Source organism: Fukomys damarensis, unplaced genomic scaffold, assembly GCF_012274545.1.
Source record: "Fukomys damarensis isolate Sample0158 unplaced genomic scaffold, DMR_v1.0_HiC HiC_scaffold_5, whole genome shotgun sequence".
NCBI lineage: Eukaryota > Metazoa > Chordata > Mammalia > Rodentia > Bathyergidae > Fukomys > Fukomys damarensis.
In genome coordinates this window covers 83,760,335-83,777,559 of record NW_022900917.1, presented here as the reverse complement: position 1 = coordinate 83,777,559, position 17,225 = coordinate 83,760,335, and the positions used below count along the sequence as shown (strand labels likewise).

Here is a 17,225-nt window from a genome sequence, read left to right as displayed (position 1 = left end):
GGCGAGGACCCCGGCCCCCCTTCCCAGGCTGCGACCTCCACCCCGAGCGAAGCTAAGACGCCTGGCTTGTGGGGGCAGCAAGGAACCAGGAAAGCTTTGCCCCGCGGTTGTCGGCTCACCTACCCACTGCGCATGCGCGCGGACAGACGCATCTCAGTCCCGCTGCTAAACCTAGAACTCCGGGTCTGGGGTCGCCCTTCCAGTCCAGGCACCTTGGCATGGTGCCTAGCGGGACCTAAACGCCTCATCTTGCAGCCTCACAGCACCGACCCTACCCCCAGGTCCCCCCAGCCCTTTGGGGCCATCTGCAGTCCCACTAGGAAACGTGTCTTTAAGCGCCGACCCCTGCCACCCTCAGCCGCACTTTCTTACTCCGTCTGCGCTCCGCCCTTGGCCTCCTTACCCTTCTAGCCTCACCCTCAGAGGAAGAGAAAAACGGTCCCAGTGGATCTCCACGTGCCACGGGCTCGGAGAAGTGCCAGGGCCAGAGGTGGGAAGGCAGGGCCTTCCAGTCACCCTTCCCAAGTGCAAACTACCTAAGCCACAGGCACCTCTGTGAGCATTCGTGAGGTACCTTCCCTCTCCAGGCCCACTTATCTCACCAATGTCCTTCCCAGTCCCCCCAGAGCTGGGTGGATGGAGCCTGGGCAGGGAAGCCTACTGCCCCTTCAGGAGCCCCTATGCTATGTGACCAAACTTGCCACCTTGTCCCGGGGGTCCCACTGCCCCAACCTGGAGGGTCTGCAGTATGTCCCCTATGCTTTCAGCCCCCCTCCCGTCACCGAGGTCATCAGCCTGTGCCCCAACTGCAACCACACCCTGCCCCATGACTCCAGGATCCCACAGTCCTTGTCCTGTCCTGGGACTCCAAAGGAGAGATCCTGGGCCAGGGCAGGCTTGCCAGGGACTTTGGGCCACTCCTTTCCAGGCTCAATACCTCCTCCTTGGGACAGAGACAAGTCCTGCCCTGCTAACCTGATCCCCATGTCCAAGGAAACCCCACAAATTTTGACAGAAAACATTCCTAGGAATGGGCTCTGCTGTGGGTGGGTAGGGTTCAGAAATGAAGACGTTCTATCACATGCACCTTCAAAATTCTTTAATTTTGTGCTTTAAAACAAAGATTGCAGCTTTCCCGTATAGATGTAAGGCAAGAGGAGGATGAGGAGCCTCATCACTTAAGCTTGGGTTGGAGCTACAGGGCAGTCCCTGCAGTGGGCACAAGGAGGGGCACAGGCAGAGGCAACATCCCTGAGCAGGCAAGAGCACCCCCAGGCAGGACTCCTGGCCTTTGCCCCAGCTAGCAGGGCACCCTCTGAGAGCTGGGAGCACTGGCAGAGCCTCAGGCTGGCCCCACTTGGCCTTCAGTCCTCAGCAATGGTGGACTGCTCCAGGCCCAGGTTCCCCAGCCAGCATCCCAGCATCCTCATCAGGGAGTGCTGAGATCAGCTGCAGGCAGATCCTGGCCAGACAACAGCAAGGGGCCCGTAAAACAGAGAAGGCAAAAAGACCCTTCCCATCCAGGGAGGCAGCCTCAGACACAACTTCAGGGGGTGAAAGGCCTGAGGTGCCCAGAGAGGACAGGGTCTAGCCTGAGGTCACACAGAAGTCCTGATGGGCACAGGCAGATTGAGCCCCTGTCCAGCTGTATGCCCTTCCTGACTTGGGCGCCCTCAGCAGGGGAAGCCTACTGCCCCCCCAGGAGCCCCGGTGCCATGTGATTCCCTCCTGGCCAAAAGTCCCAGCCCCACCCAGCCTGACAGGAGAAGGGGCTGCAGAGGCCAACTCTGTACAAAGGAACCTTGAGGACTGTGGCTCAGGCACTAGTCAATCCTCCTTCCAAGTGCTTCTTCCCCCAGTCCCAGCCTCCGATGTCCCTGATTTCTCTCCAGGCTTTCCCACCCTCATAGAGGCCACAGGGAGCTGTGTGGCAAGTCTGCTCTGACCAATCAGAAGTTCTGCTGTCCCTGAGTCATATGCAGGTCCCAGAGCCAGCCCTGGTCCCTGTCCAATCCCCCTTTGCCCATCTATCCCCAGCTAGGGCACAGAGCTGGGTTAAGGTGCCCATGCTACCCCATCCCCAGCACAGCATAGGTAGGGCCCAGCACAGCGGGGATCAAGCAGGTGAAGGTGGTTGGATTGTTACAAGGCCACTGCAGATAGGAGCCTGGCCTGGTACATCTGTTCTGCAGAATAGTCCAACTGACAGGCTGGATAGGTGACCAACAGCCCCCAGGCTGATGCCGAGGTGGGGGGCGGTGGAGGCAGCAGTCACTGGTCTTTGATATCCTCGCTGAGCCCACACTCAGCACGGAGCAGCCGGCTGCTGACCTCATTGTAGGTGATCCAGTGCTTCAGGTCTTCTGGTAGCTCGGGGGGCTCCACCTACATGGGAGCAGGAGGGGAAAGCTCTGTCAGGTACCTGCTATAGGATGAGTGAGGGACAGCAAGGGGCACCTAGCCAGGCCTCTACCCATACCATTCCCCAGCCCCAGTAACCTTCCAGGAATCCCCTCTCAGATGTTTGCCCCATGCCTCCTGGGTCCTGTGAGCTCACACTGGGCATCCTGTGTGAGGTCTCTGGATCCCCAGAACCAGGAAAAGCTTGCTGAGGAGGAGAGAGGACTCCACCACCTTGGGAAGGGCAGAGATTCAGGGCAGAGAGAGGGCTGTGTGGGAGATGCCCAGCCTCATCCTCCTTGCACTCAAACCCCAGGCACCCTGAGGGGTTAGAGGTTTCACAGACAGCTTTGCAAGCCACAGAATGAGAGGAGGGTACAGATGACCACCCTACCTCAGGGTGAGTGGCCACATGGCAGAATGAGACAAGAAGGAACTGCACTGTTATGGCTTGTGTCTAGATGTTCCCCTCAAAGCCTCGTGTGGTCATAGGTGGGCTTTTTCAGAGGTAACTGAATGAGGTGTGTGGTTACTAAATCAGTCCACTGATTGGTTTGGCAATGCCATAAGCCTGGTAGCCTAGATAGAATATAAAAGGGGCAGAAAGAAGCTGTTAAGGTGACTTGCTTGCTTTGCTACCTTCTGCCCACCGTGAACTGTTTCTCCTTTGTGACATTCCTCTCTCATGTGCCACTCTGCCTTGGAGCCAGCCAATTACGGGCTGAAATCTCCACAAACTGTGAGCTAAATAACTCTTTCCCTCTTTAACTTTGGGGGTAGGTCAGGTATTTTGTCTCAGCAACAAGAGAAAAGTAACTAAGATATGCACCTTCCCAGGGCTGGTCCAGTCCAGGCACTGCTCCTGAGTCTACCTCTGACTCTCAGGACCACCTCTCCCAGCCCAATTTCCATAACCAGATCCAGCTATTTCCCTGGTCATGTCACCCCTGGCCAGTCCCTGCCAGAACATGTCACCCTCCCTCAAAGAAAAGATATCAGAGTCCCTGGGTAGACATCCTTAACCCCTGCACTGACAACCTTGAGGCCACCCCTCCTGGACTCTTGACACAGGAAAGAACACGCAGAGCCCAGCACCTGCCCCTGTGGGGACAGAAAGATCCAGGCCCTTCAGAGGGCTCCTGACTCAACAAAGACAGAAAACTTAGGGGGCTGTGCTTGTGACCACAGGGTAGCAGCCAGGGCCCCTGAGCCCGATTTCCCGACTCAGATATGGCCCCTCATGACTGACTGTGAGGCCAGGGCTGGGGCGGATCCTGGCATCTTTCAGGAGCCTGCCTGTGGCAACCACTGTCACCTAGGTGTCCCCAGGGCTGCAGTTGCCAGGACACTGGAGCCAGCTGTGCGCAGGCAGCCCCTGGAGGGCCTCAGGCTAGGCAGACAGGACCTTCTCTTCCTATCTCTGGAAAGGCAGACAGGCTTGCAGCTTTCAAGTCAGCCCAACCCAAGATCCTGGCACCAGGACTCAGTCCCTCGGCTCCAAGCTGCGCCAATGGGGTTCTTTGTGTCCCCAGAATGCCCCAAACCCCACCCCCTAAGAAACTGCACCCATCCCATGTTTAGAACCAAGCACCAGAGAGGGTGGCTCAGCACTGCAGGTTACAGGGCAGGAGAACTTGGCCTCCTAGGGGCAAGAACAGCCTGGGCATCTCTGGTAAGGCAGAAAAGAGGAAGATGGAACCGAGACATGCCAGCTAAATGAGCGGACACACGAGCTGACTTAGGGGCTCTGGGGTCCCCCAAGAGGGCACTAGTAAGGAATGCCCTAGACACAAAGGAAAGGCTGGCAGCAGGGCTTCCGGGGGAGGGGGCTGCTCACCCTGCGCTTGCACAGGTGCTGTACGATGTATACTGGGAATCAAACTCAGGTCCTTGACCTTGCAAGGCAGGCGGTGGCACCACTGAGCTAAATCCCTCACCCCTTTTGTTTGTTTTTTGGGACAGGGTCTCCTCATGTAGTTCAAACTGACCTTGAACTCACTATGTAGTCCAAGCTGGCCTCAAACTCACAGGGATCCTCCTTCCTCATCTTCCTGAGTGCTGGGATTACAGGTGTGTGTCACAACACTTGGCTACATTGATTGGTTTTCTAACGTTGAACTGTGCTTGCAATCCAGGGATAAATCTTACTTGATCATGATCTTTAAAATATACTACGGCCAGAGGGCCGGGGATTTAGCTCAGTGGTTCCAATGCCTGCCTTGCAAGCACAAAGTCCCGAGTTTGATCCCCAGTACCAAAAAATAAAAAATAAAATATACTGCTACAGAGTAGTGGCTTCATCCGCCACTGTTCTCCTGAGTCTCGGGACATCTTCCTGCTCCCATCTGCCTCGGGCCTGCAGGCCCATAGAGACCAAGTATCATGTCTTCAATTAAGTTGCAGAATTCTAATGGAGAGATACTTGAAGTTGATGTTGAAATTGCTGAACACGCACGCAGCTGGCCTCGGCCCCGCCCTCCGCTCCCACACCCCACCCCTGCGCCCTCGGTGGTCCGACCCACGTTACCGGCCCTCGCAGCTTTGCTTTTCCCGGAAGGGGAAGGGGGAGTCGGAGAGCTCTGAGTGTCTTAGCGGCATCTGGCGGCCATTCTCAACACTGCAGGCGCTGCCGGTCCGGGACGACCCGGACACCCGCAGCCTCTCTCGCTAGCTCTTGAGACGGAGGCGCCCGCCGGCCCAAAGGATCTAACATTTCCGGGCTAGACAGCAGATTTTGCAAGGAAAATGGGACACCGCGGATTTCCAGGGCGTTCCAGTGCGCCTGCTCTGGGCCTTCCGACCCTGAAGAGCTAAGAGGCCTAGCGGATTCCTGGAGGGGCGGGGTGAATCGGATCCGCCCTCTCCCCGGGCGAACACTTCAGGCCCAGCCTGCACCCTCTTTACGCCCCCCCGGCCCTCACCCCACTTCCTAGATCCTGAGGACCCCTAAGGGCACCCCAAGCGTTCCGATCCCAAGCATTCCCGTCCCCTCACCCCCTTTGGAAACCCGAGCTGGCAGCGCTGGGTGTCGGGGGAGGAGCAGATGAAAGTGACTCAGCAGCCTCGTCGTAGGTGTCTGTCCTTGGCGCTGGCCGTGGCACAGTCTTGTCCCACACGCTCGTTCCTCACATAGTCCCTTTCCTTCGTGGGTGGGAGTAGGAGCGACCCGAGAGGGTTTTCGATGGCCGTGAACGCCGGTGACCCGGGAGGCAGGCCCAGGAGGAAGCGCTGTGCCCTACTCAGGGGCTGGAGCAGCCTGGCTCGTGTACTCACAGAGGAGGATCAGGGGACACACTGCCAGATGGCCTGAGCAGCCCCATGCCACTGTCCCACGCTGTGCTGGGTGGCAGGGCCGCTGGTCTCTGTCTCCCTTAATAGCAGACACTGAATTTTCCAGTTTTGCTTCTGGGACCTGCGGCTGTAACAGAGCCAGATCTAGGTTTCCTAGATCCCTGGCTCTGCTTGGGTAGCAGGGACCAGGAGCACACACTGCCTGTCAGCGAAAACATTGCACACACTTGCCCCCAAACATTGCATATACTTGTCCCTCTAACATCCACCTAGTCCTGGCTGGGCTCTGAGAGCCATCTGGGGAGGGGTGGCTGAGGACTGAAGACTTGTCCTTAGAGCCTTTTAATCGTGTTCCAAGTCCAGCGTCCTGTCACTCAGTTTGATTACTGTATCCCATCTGACTGCTGGACTCTGACCTGAGCTCTGCAGGCTCCCTGAGTGCACTCCCTGATCCCTGATCCCTCAATCCCCAGGCTGAGCCAGGTCCAAGGCCCTTCTCTCCTGGAATCCCCCTCACTCCAACCCCCCAAACATGCTGACCTCCAGTTGACACAGATTTGATTGCACAAGCCTATCTCCATGCTGCTGGACCTTAGGGACAGGGTACCTGCTGACCATTGTGTCCCAGGCCATCACATGACAGGTGTTCCATGCTCTTAAATGCTTGAGGGACCCTCACCTTTCTGCCTGCCAACACCAGCCATGTTGCTCTCTCACAAGGATGTGGCATCTTGGTGTGGGTTACCAGCAGTTTACTGGGGGATTGGAAGGAGTCCAAGTCAGATGGGAGATTTCTGGGCTCTGGACCAGAAAGCCCCTTCTACAGCTTGTGCCTGGGGTGTGTGAGCCTGCACAATGTGTGGACAGAAACTTCAGGCAGGGCGTTATCCCTTTGCTTCCCCAGGACTCCAGTGTGTACAGTAGTGACAGGCGTCACCACCAGGGGCAGGCCTCCTGCTCAACTTCTAGCAGCTGCTGCATCAGTTTTGGCTTCTGCACCTGGAGAGGATGGTCTCAAGGAGCCACCCAGCAGAGCTTGAGCCATGGAGCAGCAGAGTTTGGGTGGCCACTGGACCCTGCTGGCCTGGGTAAATTTCCAGATCCTGGAAGCTGTAGCTCTAAAGATGCTTCCTGCCATGAGTGGGCCACAGGTCTGGCCTCCCACCTCTCAGGGTCTGGGTGCCTTTCTTGCCTTCTCTCAAGGTAATTGTAATTCAGTGTAAAGAAAGTGAAGTATCACCATCCTTTGTCCATCTTCTTCTGGGACCCACAGCTGTGGTAGAGCAGGATCTTGCTTTCCTAATTCCCTGAGTCTGCTTGGATAGCTCCAAGGACAGAGCTCACTGCCTATCAGGTGTTTCCCAAAAATCAGTCACACTTGTCCCTGTACCACCCACTTAGTAACAGTCACCCACCCTAGGCACTCCCATCCTACAGGGCCTAGGTGGGCTGCCTGGGTACAGTGCCAGCTCCAGGGAGAAGGATTCCCTCTTGAGTGTGGCTATGTGTGGGCTCTCATGGGCTGTGTGCTGCTCAGTAAAGGTGACCATCCCTTCTGAACTCTCAGGTCTCCAACAAGCATTCCTGGCCATGCCAGCGTTGGATCCTCCTCCCACCTTTATGTTGTTCTCCCAGCTCTTTATATATGTTTATCCTGCTCATCTGAGTCTCCTGCACTGCCCTGTAGGCTCAATGGCCTGGTGTGACTGTAGGGCAGTGGTGGTGAACCTATGACACACGTGTCAAAGTGTGCTGTTTATATCATTGGAAGCTCTAAAAAGTTCGCCATCGTTGCTGTAGGATTTCCAGCAGAGCTGGGCAGAACCCAGCCAATCCTGGTTGACCCATTATATGGAGTACCAAGGGCAGCACCTGGGCCCCAGCAGGTGTTGAGACTGTGTGCTGAGCAGCCGAGAGCGCAGCAGGGCACTAGGGTCTCAGGCAATGCCCTGGGTGCTCACCAAAGCAGATCATCAAGCCTCAGCCAGCAGTTTCCAGAAACATGATGCCTTGGGAAGCACCAGCCTAAGCAGTCTCAATGGATGTGAAGTGCTGCGTCTGGAGTGGGCCCTGGGAAGCCAGGCCTGTGTGCTGAACATGCCTTGGGCTGGGGTTGGAGGTGGTAGGCCTCGGGAAGCTAAGCTCAGGGCTCCTCCACAGGAGTGAGCCAGGCAAATTGGTGTGGAGGAAGATGTTGGGAAGGGGAAGGGAGCAGTTGGCACTCACAGTCACTCAGACACTGGCCTGAGCAAGCTGTATGCTCCCCCATCCCCAGGTAAGAGGGAAGCCTCCTGCCTGAGGTCATACACAGGTGGGCACTGGCTTAAACCCTGGGGCCTCTGGCCTGGCTCATCCTCAGCATGACTCCTGCCCCATGATTTCTGGGCTCCCCAATGCCCCCCCAGAGTCCCAGGACAAAATTCTGACCTTGGCTCAGTTCATGATACAAGCAGCAAATGCCTCCCTTCCCTAAGCCTCCATGGGCCCCCTTTTCCCTGGAAGTGCCACTGCAGGTTCCCATCCGGGGCCCCAGTTGTCCCCAGCCCAAAGCACAGGCAGGCCAAGTTCCAGGACCAGGGAAGGAAGGAGGTGGACATGTCCTCCCAACAAGCCTCCAGAGCCCAAGGGCCTGGGCCGACTTACCCAGAGGAACACAGGAGGTTGAACGAGGCAGCCCAGGGCAGAGTCTGGGCCTTGGGGTCAGTGTAGGGTGGTGACCTGTCATCTCAGTGTTTACTGCGAACCTTCAGCTCTTAGAACAAAAGTTTTGGAAAACAAGCTCGTGAGGTCTGAAGGAGTTAGTGGGGCAATGGTTAAGCGTGACTATCAATGTGATTGTCTTGGAAGCCACCCAGGCGATTGGTAAAGCACCCTGCTGGGTGTGTCTGGGTGAGTCATGGAGTCATGACTCTGGGTAGCCTATCTGGTCCTTGGCCCCTTCCTCTCTAGTGCTGTTCCTCTTCCTCTGCTTCTTGGCCACCATGAACTGAGCAGCTTTGTTCTGCCACGATACTTCTGCCTTGGAGCCGGTCAACCATAGGCTAAATCCCTGGAAACCCTGAGTCATATTAGACCTCTCTGCCTTTAAATTGTAGGGTGTCAGGTTTGTGTCCCAACGATGGGAAAGCTGAGTGATACACCCTCCCACCAGGAGCCCTCCCCCGGTGAGAGTTCTGGGACTGTCATCATAGCAAGGAAGGCCACAGATGAGCACTGGGGCCCAGAGACACTTGGCACATGCTCAGGGCTGCATAGCAAGGGCTAGGAGCCCTAAGAAAAGCTTCCTGGTCCCCTGTGGATATCTTCCTTCCATGTACCCCACATTTGCTCCTGCCAAGGCCCTCATACAGCTCTGATGTCAAGGCCACATCCACACCAGACACAGCCCTCACCTCTACCCGATGCCTACCAGGTACTAGGGAAAAGACGAAGCTCTCTCCCACTTACCCAAGAGGTGTTTATTAAAGACCCACTGTGTGTTGGAGCTGCCGTTCCCCAGGTCCCTTGAACATGAGGGGCTATCAGGGCTTCACATCTAGCCCCCACTGCTCCCCAACCTCTCTTCTTAGCCATTTCTAGGCCTCCAAGTGCTGCCCCACACTGACCTGGCTCAGCTCCTGGAGGGGGCTGAGGGAAAGGCACTCTGGAGAAGGAGGTGCCTGATCAGAGATGGAGGGCCCATTGGGATACTGGGCAGCTGCAGACAGTTCATGTCACTAGAGTGGACACTAGTTCATGTCACTAGAGGGCCACTGGACAGGAGTCCTGGAGGGAGCCACAGCAGGGACTGGTCAGGGCAGACTGGGCCAGGTGTGTGAGGAACCCCAGGGCTAGGGTACTACCATCCCTGGAGCCTACAGCTGCCCGGAGCCCCACAGAAGCAGCCCAATGAGCGCCGTGAGCAGTCCCAGGGTGGTGGCTGGCTGCACAGCATAGGCCCCGCTGACATTGCACAGATTAGTGGAGCAGCAAGTGATGTTTTTCTTGCCCACGTAGTAGTTGTCTGCGTCATCCACACACTCAGAGGTGCAGCCCTTGCTGATGAGTTTCAGGATCCCAATGGCACCTGGAGGGCATGGTGACCACTGGCTGAGGACAGGTCCTGGGACTCACCTGTCTAGGCCTGCCCCATCCCTCCACCCTGTGCCTCCTCTAACGGGAGCTCCAGCTCCCCATCCCCCAGGCTGGCCATGAGACCAAGAGCTGCCCAATGCCAGGGGCTTGGTCTTATCCACATCTAAGTGCCCAGGGCATCAGGGCCTGGAGCTAAGTACCCTGAGCACAGGGTAGACAGGTAGGAAGCTGAGCAGGCACTTGGGGATAGATGAGTAAGTGAGTAGACTGGCAGAAGGTGGAGTGGCAGGGACAAGGCCCAGGCTCTCTAGCAGCTGCCAGTGGAGAGGAGGGAGCACAGCAGGTTGACACTCACGGACATGGGACGTCCAGCAGTAGGTCTCAGTCTGGCTGCAGTTCTTCACATTATGGCAGTCCTGGTTGCTCATCTGGGCCGTACAGGAATAGCACTGCAGGGCAGCACCTGCAGATGGGAGGGCGGGATACTCAGTGGCTGCCAAACCCTGCTGGGGAGGGGGGTCCCCCAGAGTCTGCCAGCCTCCTTTAGAGGACTTCCCCCAGGCCCCTCCAGACCTGGGAAGACAGGATCCCTCTGAGGTTGGGCCACCTCTACAGAGGTCCACGTACCTCCTCCTCCCAGGAAAGGCTCCCCTGCTGCCTCTGCTCATGGCACTGAAGCACCACCTCCCACCATTAGAGACCAAAGTCTTCATTAGGTGCCTGTGCTCCCTCCAGGGAAGGGTGAGAAGCTCCAGGACTTGCCAGTAGCACCTGGAAAGGCCAGCTGGCCCCCAGGGGTTGTCAAGACCCTTCCCCCTGCCACCAGACATCCGCTCACCTGTCCTTGTCTAATCCCAGCTGGCTTCTTAGCCCCTTCTAGGGTTACTGTGTGTGAGCCCCTGGGCCACGTCTCTGGGGTGGGGCCCCCACATACCAGGTGTCACAATTAAGTGTCCTCTCGTCAGAAAAGGGCAAAGCTTGTGAAAACATGCCTTGCATTCCCAGCCCTGCCCTCAGTACACCCAAACCTTTCCCTGTTTAGTGCTCCAGTGGTCTCAGCAGCAATTTTCCTAATCCTCTCTATTATCCAGAAGATTAAGCTGAGATTCTGAGCAGGCTGGTGAAGTGCCCGGGGACACCTGGCAGGAGGGCTGAGCCAGAGCAGAGCAGACACCCCTGTCTCCACAGGTCCTCAGCCTGGGTGGCCACTGCTCCAGCTGGAGGAGCAGAAGCCAGTGATGGCCTCGGGAGTGACCTTTAGGTCCACAACCCATTCTTCCCCCCTTCCGCCTGGGGTGCTTGTAGCTTGAGGCCTCTGGCCCCTGCCCTCCTAGGCTGTTGGTTAGCATCCTTATCCATCTGTCTGTCCCTCTAGGAGCCAGTGCTGCTCAAGGGGTGCAAAGTAGGCATGCCACCTCCAAAACCTGCCCCTCAGATGTGTCAAGAACTTGTCCAAGGTACCAGGTGGGATGAGACCCTCCTTCCTTTGCCCTCCTCTTCCCTTCCTCCTCCCCTCTGTCTGGCCCTCAGGGGCCCCCTTCTGTCCTCACACCCCCATCCCTTCCCAGCCCTGCCCCAATGGTAGCCAAAGCCTCACCTGGCTGCAGGGCCAAGCCGATGGCCAGCAGGGCAAGGAGGACAGCTTTCATGGTTACAAGTCTTCAGGGGAGCAGGCCTCAGGAGGACTTTATATAGCAGCAGCCAGCAGGGGAAGCCACACTAGCCAGTCAACAGCAACAGGTTGCTGGGGCCACTCCCAAACTCTCTCTTAACCTCTTTGTCCTTTCTCTGCCTCTGGGTGGAGCAGGTCCTGCCTAGGTTGGGGCACTCTCCCTGCAGGAAGACTGGCAAGTCCTCAGACCCCAGATTATGCCTCCTGCCTTACCAAGTGGGACCAGACCACACTCTTGAGAAGAAACCCTTTCTTGAGGGAGACCACATTCTCGAGGCCCACCCAGTCTTTTAGCAGAGGAACAGGGCCCTCCTTGGGGCCTCTTGTGCTCTGAGGGAAGCTGTGCTGCTCTCCTGGGGCCTGTGGGCCACTGGCTGACGGGCCTCAGTGAGAGAGGATCCCAGACAGAACAGCAGTGGATGCTGTCTTGGCAACTAGCAGGAGTCACAGGGTGGGGTTTTCCTGGGTGGTCCCCCCCCGGGGGGGGGGCCACTGGGGACAGCTACAGGCTCACCTTTCTGGAGCAGTGGGTGCCATCCTGGGCTGAGGTTTTACTCTCAGTGCCTTGTTAATTCCCACAAGCTGGAACTCAGGGAAATGTTCAGCTTTCTATAGTGCCCAGGGAGAAGGAAGAAGCAGGAGCCCAGGCACTGCAGATGTGCTTCACCATCCCCACTTCCTCTGCACCTGGGCACAGCAGGAAGGCATAGAGGCCAAGCCCTCTCCCGCTCCAGCACCCTGATGCCTGGGCCCTGGTGGCTGTGGCTATGAGAGGGCCCAGTCCCTGCAGGTCAGCCTTCCCCAGCCAGCTGCTGGTCCCTGTTCCTTCCATATTGCTACCAGGCCCAGGGTACACCAGTGGCTCCCTGCTGCTGTGGGCTGTGGGCTGTCTGTGGTCCCTGTTTCTGAGCCCCTCTATGTCCCCCTGCCAGACTCTTCCAATGACCCCTGTGACATGCCACTGTTCTGGCTGGATGTTAGTGGATAGAAGCACTAGCCAGGGCACTGCCCACTTGCTCAGGGCTGAGGGACATCCCGGAGTTCCCTGGGACTCTCCTGTCCTGTTGGTTTCCTAAACATTCTTCCTCCCCCACCTCATGTCCCCTGAGAAGGGCCTTGGAGCATTCGAATGGTGAAGGTGTGGCAGGGAGGGGGAGCTTCAGGAGTCCACCACCCCCAGCCTTCTGGACAGCTCCCTAGAGTCACCGAAGTCTTGGACGGAGATGACACATCAGGAGTGACACAAGACCCACACCCCTCACCCTGGCACTCTGCAATGCCTACCAACCAGCCTGGCTTCCACCTAGGATCAGGCAGCTCCAAGCCTGGGGATCTCCCCTGCCCAGCTCCCTAATACCTCATAGATTGGGCTCACCCTGGAAGCTCTCTGTTTTCACAGTGAAGAGGCTGCGGGGGCATTGCTAAAGGTCACACAGGGCAAGTATAGCCTCCCCAGGACACTGTCTTGTCCTCTCTCCCCTCCCAGAACTTCTCTCTGAACATTCCCTCCAGCCAAGGGCAGTCCGTGTGCCATGAGTCAGGTGTCAAGGCCTGGCTATTTCTCTGTGTGACTGCTGCCTATCTGACCCCTCATCCCACCCAGCCCCAGTCCTCTGGGACTCACCGTCCAGTACAGGACCCTTCCTTATCTGTCTCTGTATTGGAGGTACCCTGCACCCGGCACCAGCCTGAACATTCATTCTCCAAATATTTACAGGTGTGGATGTGTTTGCCGATCAGATTTGATATCAAGTCAGTACTTCAAGGTAGTGGTTCTTGAACAGGCAATTCTGCCCTCTCCTCAGCTCATTTGGCAAGGCCGGGAGACAGTTTTAGCTGTCCCAGGGCTAGCACTGGGTAGAATAGGCCCAGGCCGAAGCCCAGGATCTACTCAGCACCCTGCATCACACAGGACATAATCCCCAGCCTCCAGTGTCAGCAGAGCCAAGGGTGGGAGCTGGCCTAGAGATGGCCTAATGGCCACAGCTCAAGTATTGACGATTGTGACTGTGACTTTTCTGCAGTCTCACCCTGACCACAGACTGAAATCTGATCAGCCCAACAGTGAGCCCACACTCGGCTTAGTCTGATCTCTGCCCCTGGTCCCCAAATAAGCCAAGATCACAGTCACACCCTAAGCTCCGACCCTGGTCACACACTGAGCCCTGGTATGCTCATACAGCGGGTCCTGACCATGGTCACCCTGACCACAGTTCCTCATCACTTGTGCTTTGGGCACACACTGAATGCAGCCCCTGAGACTAAACTGAGCCTGGATCCTCTAGTGGTCCTACTCCCTGGAAAGCTCTGTCACAGAGGGGCAGTGGACAGGGTCTGGGTGTGGTGTCCACATGACTCACCCTTAGCTTTGGTCCCCTGCACTCCAGTCACTTCCTGGGACTCCAGATTTTCCTGTTCTGTTTTAGTCCTCCACCCACCTGCCTGGCTGTGCAGCCCAAACCCGCTGGGCTCTCCTACCTGTTCACATAGTACAGAAGTTGCTGCTCCCTGGGTGTAGACCTCTAGCAGGAAGTCCTTGCCAACAGGCCATGAAGCCCTATGCCTAACCACACATAACATTTGCCTGAATTTTTTACTTCATATAGAGCTAGTTTTAAAAATTAAGGTGGCACATTCAATGCAAAACCACAACTGACTTCTGCTTACACAGCTGTAGATATTTTCCTTCGGAACAATGCACTGGCAGGTGAGGGGTGTAACTCCTGTGCAGCCGGATCCCTCAGGGTCACCCTTGGAGCTGCCCCCATTAAGGCCATGTCTTACGAGGTCTCTGTGTGTGCATGTGACATGTGAGTGTGATGGTGTGTGATTGTGCCATACAAGTCACATGGGTATGGGTATGATGGTGTGGTAAGAATGTTGGGGGAGAACGAGTGTGCGTCAGTCTGGGCAGATCACTGCTCTCCCCAAATAAAGCATAGGTATTGTCACCATGAGCCCCCGTGTAGCTGGCCTCCTGCAGTCTTCCTCCAAGCCCGTGGGCTGACCCTGCCATGCAGCTGTTCCCTCTGCCTGCAGCCCTTTGTGTGGAAGGGGACCTGGGCCCTGGAAATGCCCCTCACTCAGGTTCTGGAGGTCTCAAATGAGGACCTGCCGGCCACTGGTCCTTCCAGGAGGGTCTTAGGTGAGGTGTCCTGAGCAGGTTTTCAGTGGACACTGGGGGACTGAATCTCGGGAATGCTTTCTGGACAACAGGCTGGGCAGTACAGTCCTTCAGAGCCCACCACCATTCTGTCTCTAATTCTCCCATGACCCCTGTTTACCCAGATGAGGCACCTTTTCCTGGTCTCACCAAGCATTATCAGTGGCCCTGCCCTGAACCCACTCCTGCTGGGCATCACCCCTGTCCTCAGCCCTCAGCTCCACCAGTAGCCCCTCTGCCTCTCCATGTTCTTCATGCCCACTCTTCCCTCCTGGAGGTTGGTGAGCCAGGGGATTCCAGATGCCTCTAGGACAGTTTCCTTTCTCTACCACTGGGCAGTGGGCTTCACAAATACCCCTCTGCTTGGGACACGACCTAAGACCCTCCTGGAAGGACTGGTAGCTGATGATTCCTCACTTTGAGCCTCCAGAACCTGAGCAAGGAGACTGATACTCTCCAGGCCAATTTGCTGTGAATGGCCATTAGATCTGCTGCAGCTGTCCAGGTTTGGTCTGGAGCCATGACCCTGTGCACTGGGACATAGCTTAGTGAGGGAACTTCTGTGTCGGGCTCCAGGGGACACCACTGTATTTCTTCCTTCTTTCTCTTTATGACCCTCTCCAGAGTGAATTTCACCATTAAGAGGTAGCCTGAGGGTCCCAGAGTAATGCCCTAGGCTTTGTTCTGTGCCAAGCCCCTACCCCTGCCATCTGGGAGGCAGGTCTGAGAGGTGCACTCAGTCCCAGGTCCACAGGGTGGCAGCAGAGAGACAAGCACTGGAGTAGGGCCAACATCTGGGACCTGGTTGTACCAGGAACCCTGCTGAGGGAGCTACTCCAGGGATCTTGGATTCTAATCCCACCACGTGCTTGCTATGCTCCGTAACTCAATTTCCTCCTGTCAAACATATTTAATTCTAGTGTACAACTTCTGACCCACAGAACCATTGCTAGATGGGGTGGTTGCTGTTTCAAGGCAGTAAGTTTTAGGGTGGTTTGCTATGCAACAGCTGACAGCTGATCATGGCATAAAGACGGAAAAAAAAAAAAAAAAGGCAGGGACAGGAAAGAAGAACCTGCAAGATCCTGGAGGTATGGACAAGGGGTCAGCAGCTGGAGAGGTAAAAAAGATGAGTTTTATGGACAGAGCCAATCAGAGATCCCGGCTGATTGGATATCAGGTACGAGGGAGAGAGAGTCAAGGGGGCTCCTGGGTTTTCTGGTCCAACTAAGATGGTGGAGTTGCCACTGACTAAGATGGGAGAGCTGTGGATGGAGCAGGGCTGGGCAGGAAGTGGAGGACTGTTTCAGAAACCCTGTCTTTGAGGTGCTGCTGGGAAGCTGTGTAGGGTGTGCGGTAGATGGTAGTTTGGATTTCAGTGGAGGGGGGCGGTCCTGGCAGGAGACATGGGAGCCACCCTCTTTCCTGGTATTAAAGTCCTGATACTGGAGACCACATGGGCAGTGCGAACAGATAGAGCAAACACAGCTAAGGAGTGGGTCCCGTCAGCTGGAAACCTGCAAGGCAGTGAGGAGAGAGAAGCAGGCAGAATAGGATCCTGAGAGCAAAAGGAAGGATGTGAAGTGAGGAGGAGTAAGTCCCCCAAATCTGTATGCATTTCTATAGCGATGGGAAAAAATTAGCATAAACATGGTAGACTAAACACAGATTTATTATTTTACACTCCTGAAGGTCAGAAGTCTGAAATGAGACCTTTAGAGATAAGATCAATATGTCAGCAGGGCTACATTCTAAGAGAGAAATCTGTTCCTTGCTTTCCTCGCTTCTAGAAGCCACCTGCTTTCCTCTGCTGGGGCCGCTCCCTCCTCTTCAGAACACGTGCCTCGCCTCTCTGTGTGACCCCAGCCCCTCTGCCCTGGCCATCACGTTGCTCTTCTTGCCTCACACTGTGATGACCACTGGATAATCAGAACTTTATCTTGGGAATCTTAACTTGGCATCCACCAATTCTCTCCCGCCTTGGAAGGCCCCACGTTCACAGGTTCTGGAGGCTGGGATGTGAGTGCCCTGGGTCATCATCCAGCCCACCACAGTGCACCTCTGCAGTTCTCAAAGTTTCACCCCATCTCAAGATCCCCCAAAGTCTCCATCGCAGCAAATACTCAAGTCTCAATGTCACTGAAGTCTCTTCAGCTCAGCCATTTCAAATCTCTTCATCAGAGACAATTATGCCAGGGTGAGGCTCCAGGTCAGGTTGGCCAGACGGGCCAGGGCACTCAGCGGATAGGGAAGTAGGAAGGTCCTGGGAGCTCCCTGCTCAGACCTGCCTGGCCTTCCGCGCCGACCCTTCTCGGACTACTGAGCCTCACTCAAAACAGTATTTCCACTTCTCATAACACCAGGGCTCTCGTAATTTGGCACCAACTCTACGAAAGGGGAGACCAACCCGCAGGGTTCCCGCCTCGCCTCTAGCCCCAGCTCAGCCCGGGCTCGCCTCCCACACACCACTGAGGCCGAGTCCTCCGCCCTGCCTAGAGCAACCCCGGAAATGACCGGGGGAAGGCCTCGAGGAGCGGACCGGCAGCGGACAGCACTTCCGGTGGACGGCTGCGGCTCGGCGCTCGCGGGTGAGTAAAACCCGGTGCGAGGCAGGCGGGTGGGGCG

General features: G+C 56.4%; 2 protein-coding genes across 4 annotated transcripts in view; one reads left to right on the top strand and one right to left on the bottom strand.

Moving 5' to 3' along the window:
* The first annotated feature begins 4,856 nt into the window (after positions 1-4,856).
* Jrk (Jrk helix-turn-helix protein) overlaps positions 4,857-17,225 on the top strand; it is a 29,405-nt gene continuing 17,036 nt past the window's right edge. For 2 of the 3 annotated variants that reach the window (XM_033760900.1, XM_033760899.1), the window contains exon 1: positions 16,253-17,188. The gene's annotated coding sequence lies outside the window, so the exon portion shown is untranslated. Of the gene's footprint in view, positions 6,780-16,252; positions 17,189-17,225 lie in introns of those variants that run through there. The other variant, XM_010639222.3, reaches the window with a different exon arrangement.
* Psca (prostate stem cell antigen) lies at positions 9,387-11,720 on the bottom strand. Its single transcript, XM_010639219.3, has 3 exons — positions 11,363-11,720; positions 10,121-10,228; positions 9,387-9,757 (listed from the first exon to the last, which is right to left on the bottom strand). The coding sequence occupies exons 1-3, from the start codon at positions 11,412-11,414 to the stop codon at positions 9,546-9,548; spliced, it is 372 nt and encodes a 123-aa protein (XP_010637521.1). The 5' UTR covers positions 11,415-11,720; the 3' UTR covers positions 9,387-9,545.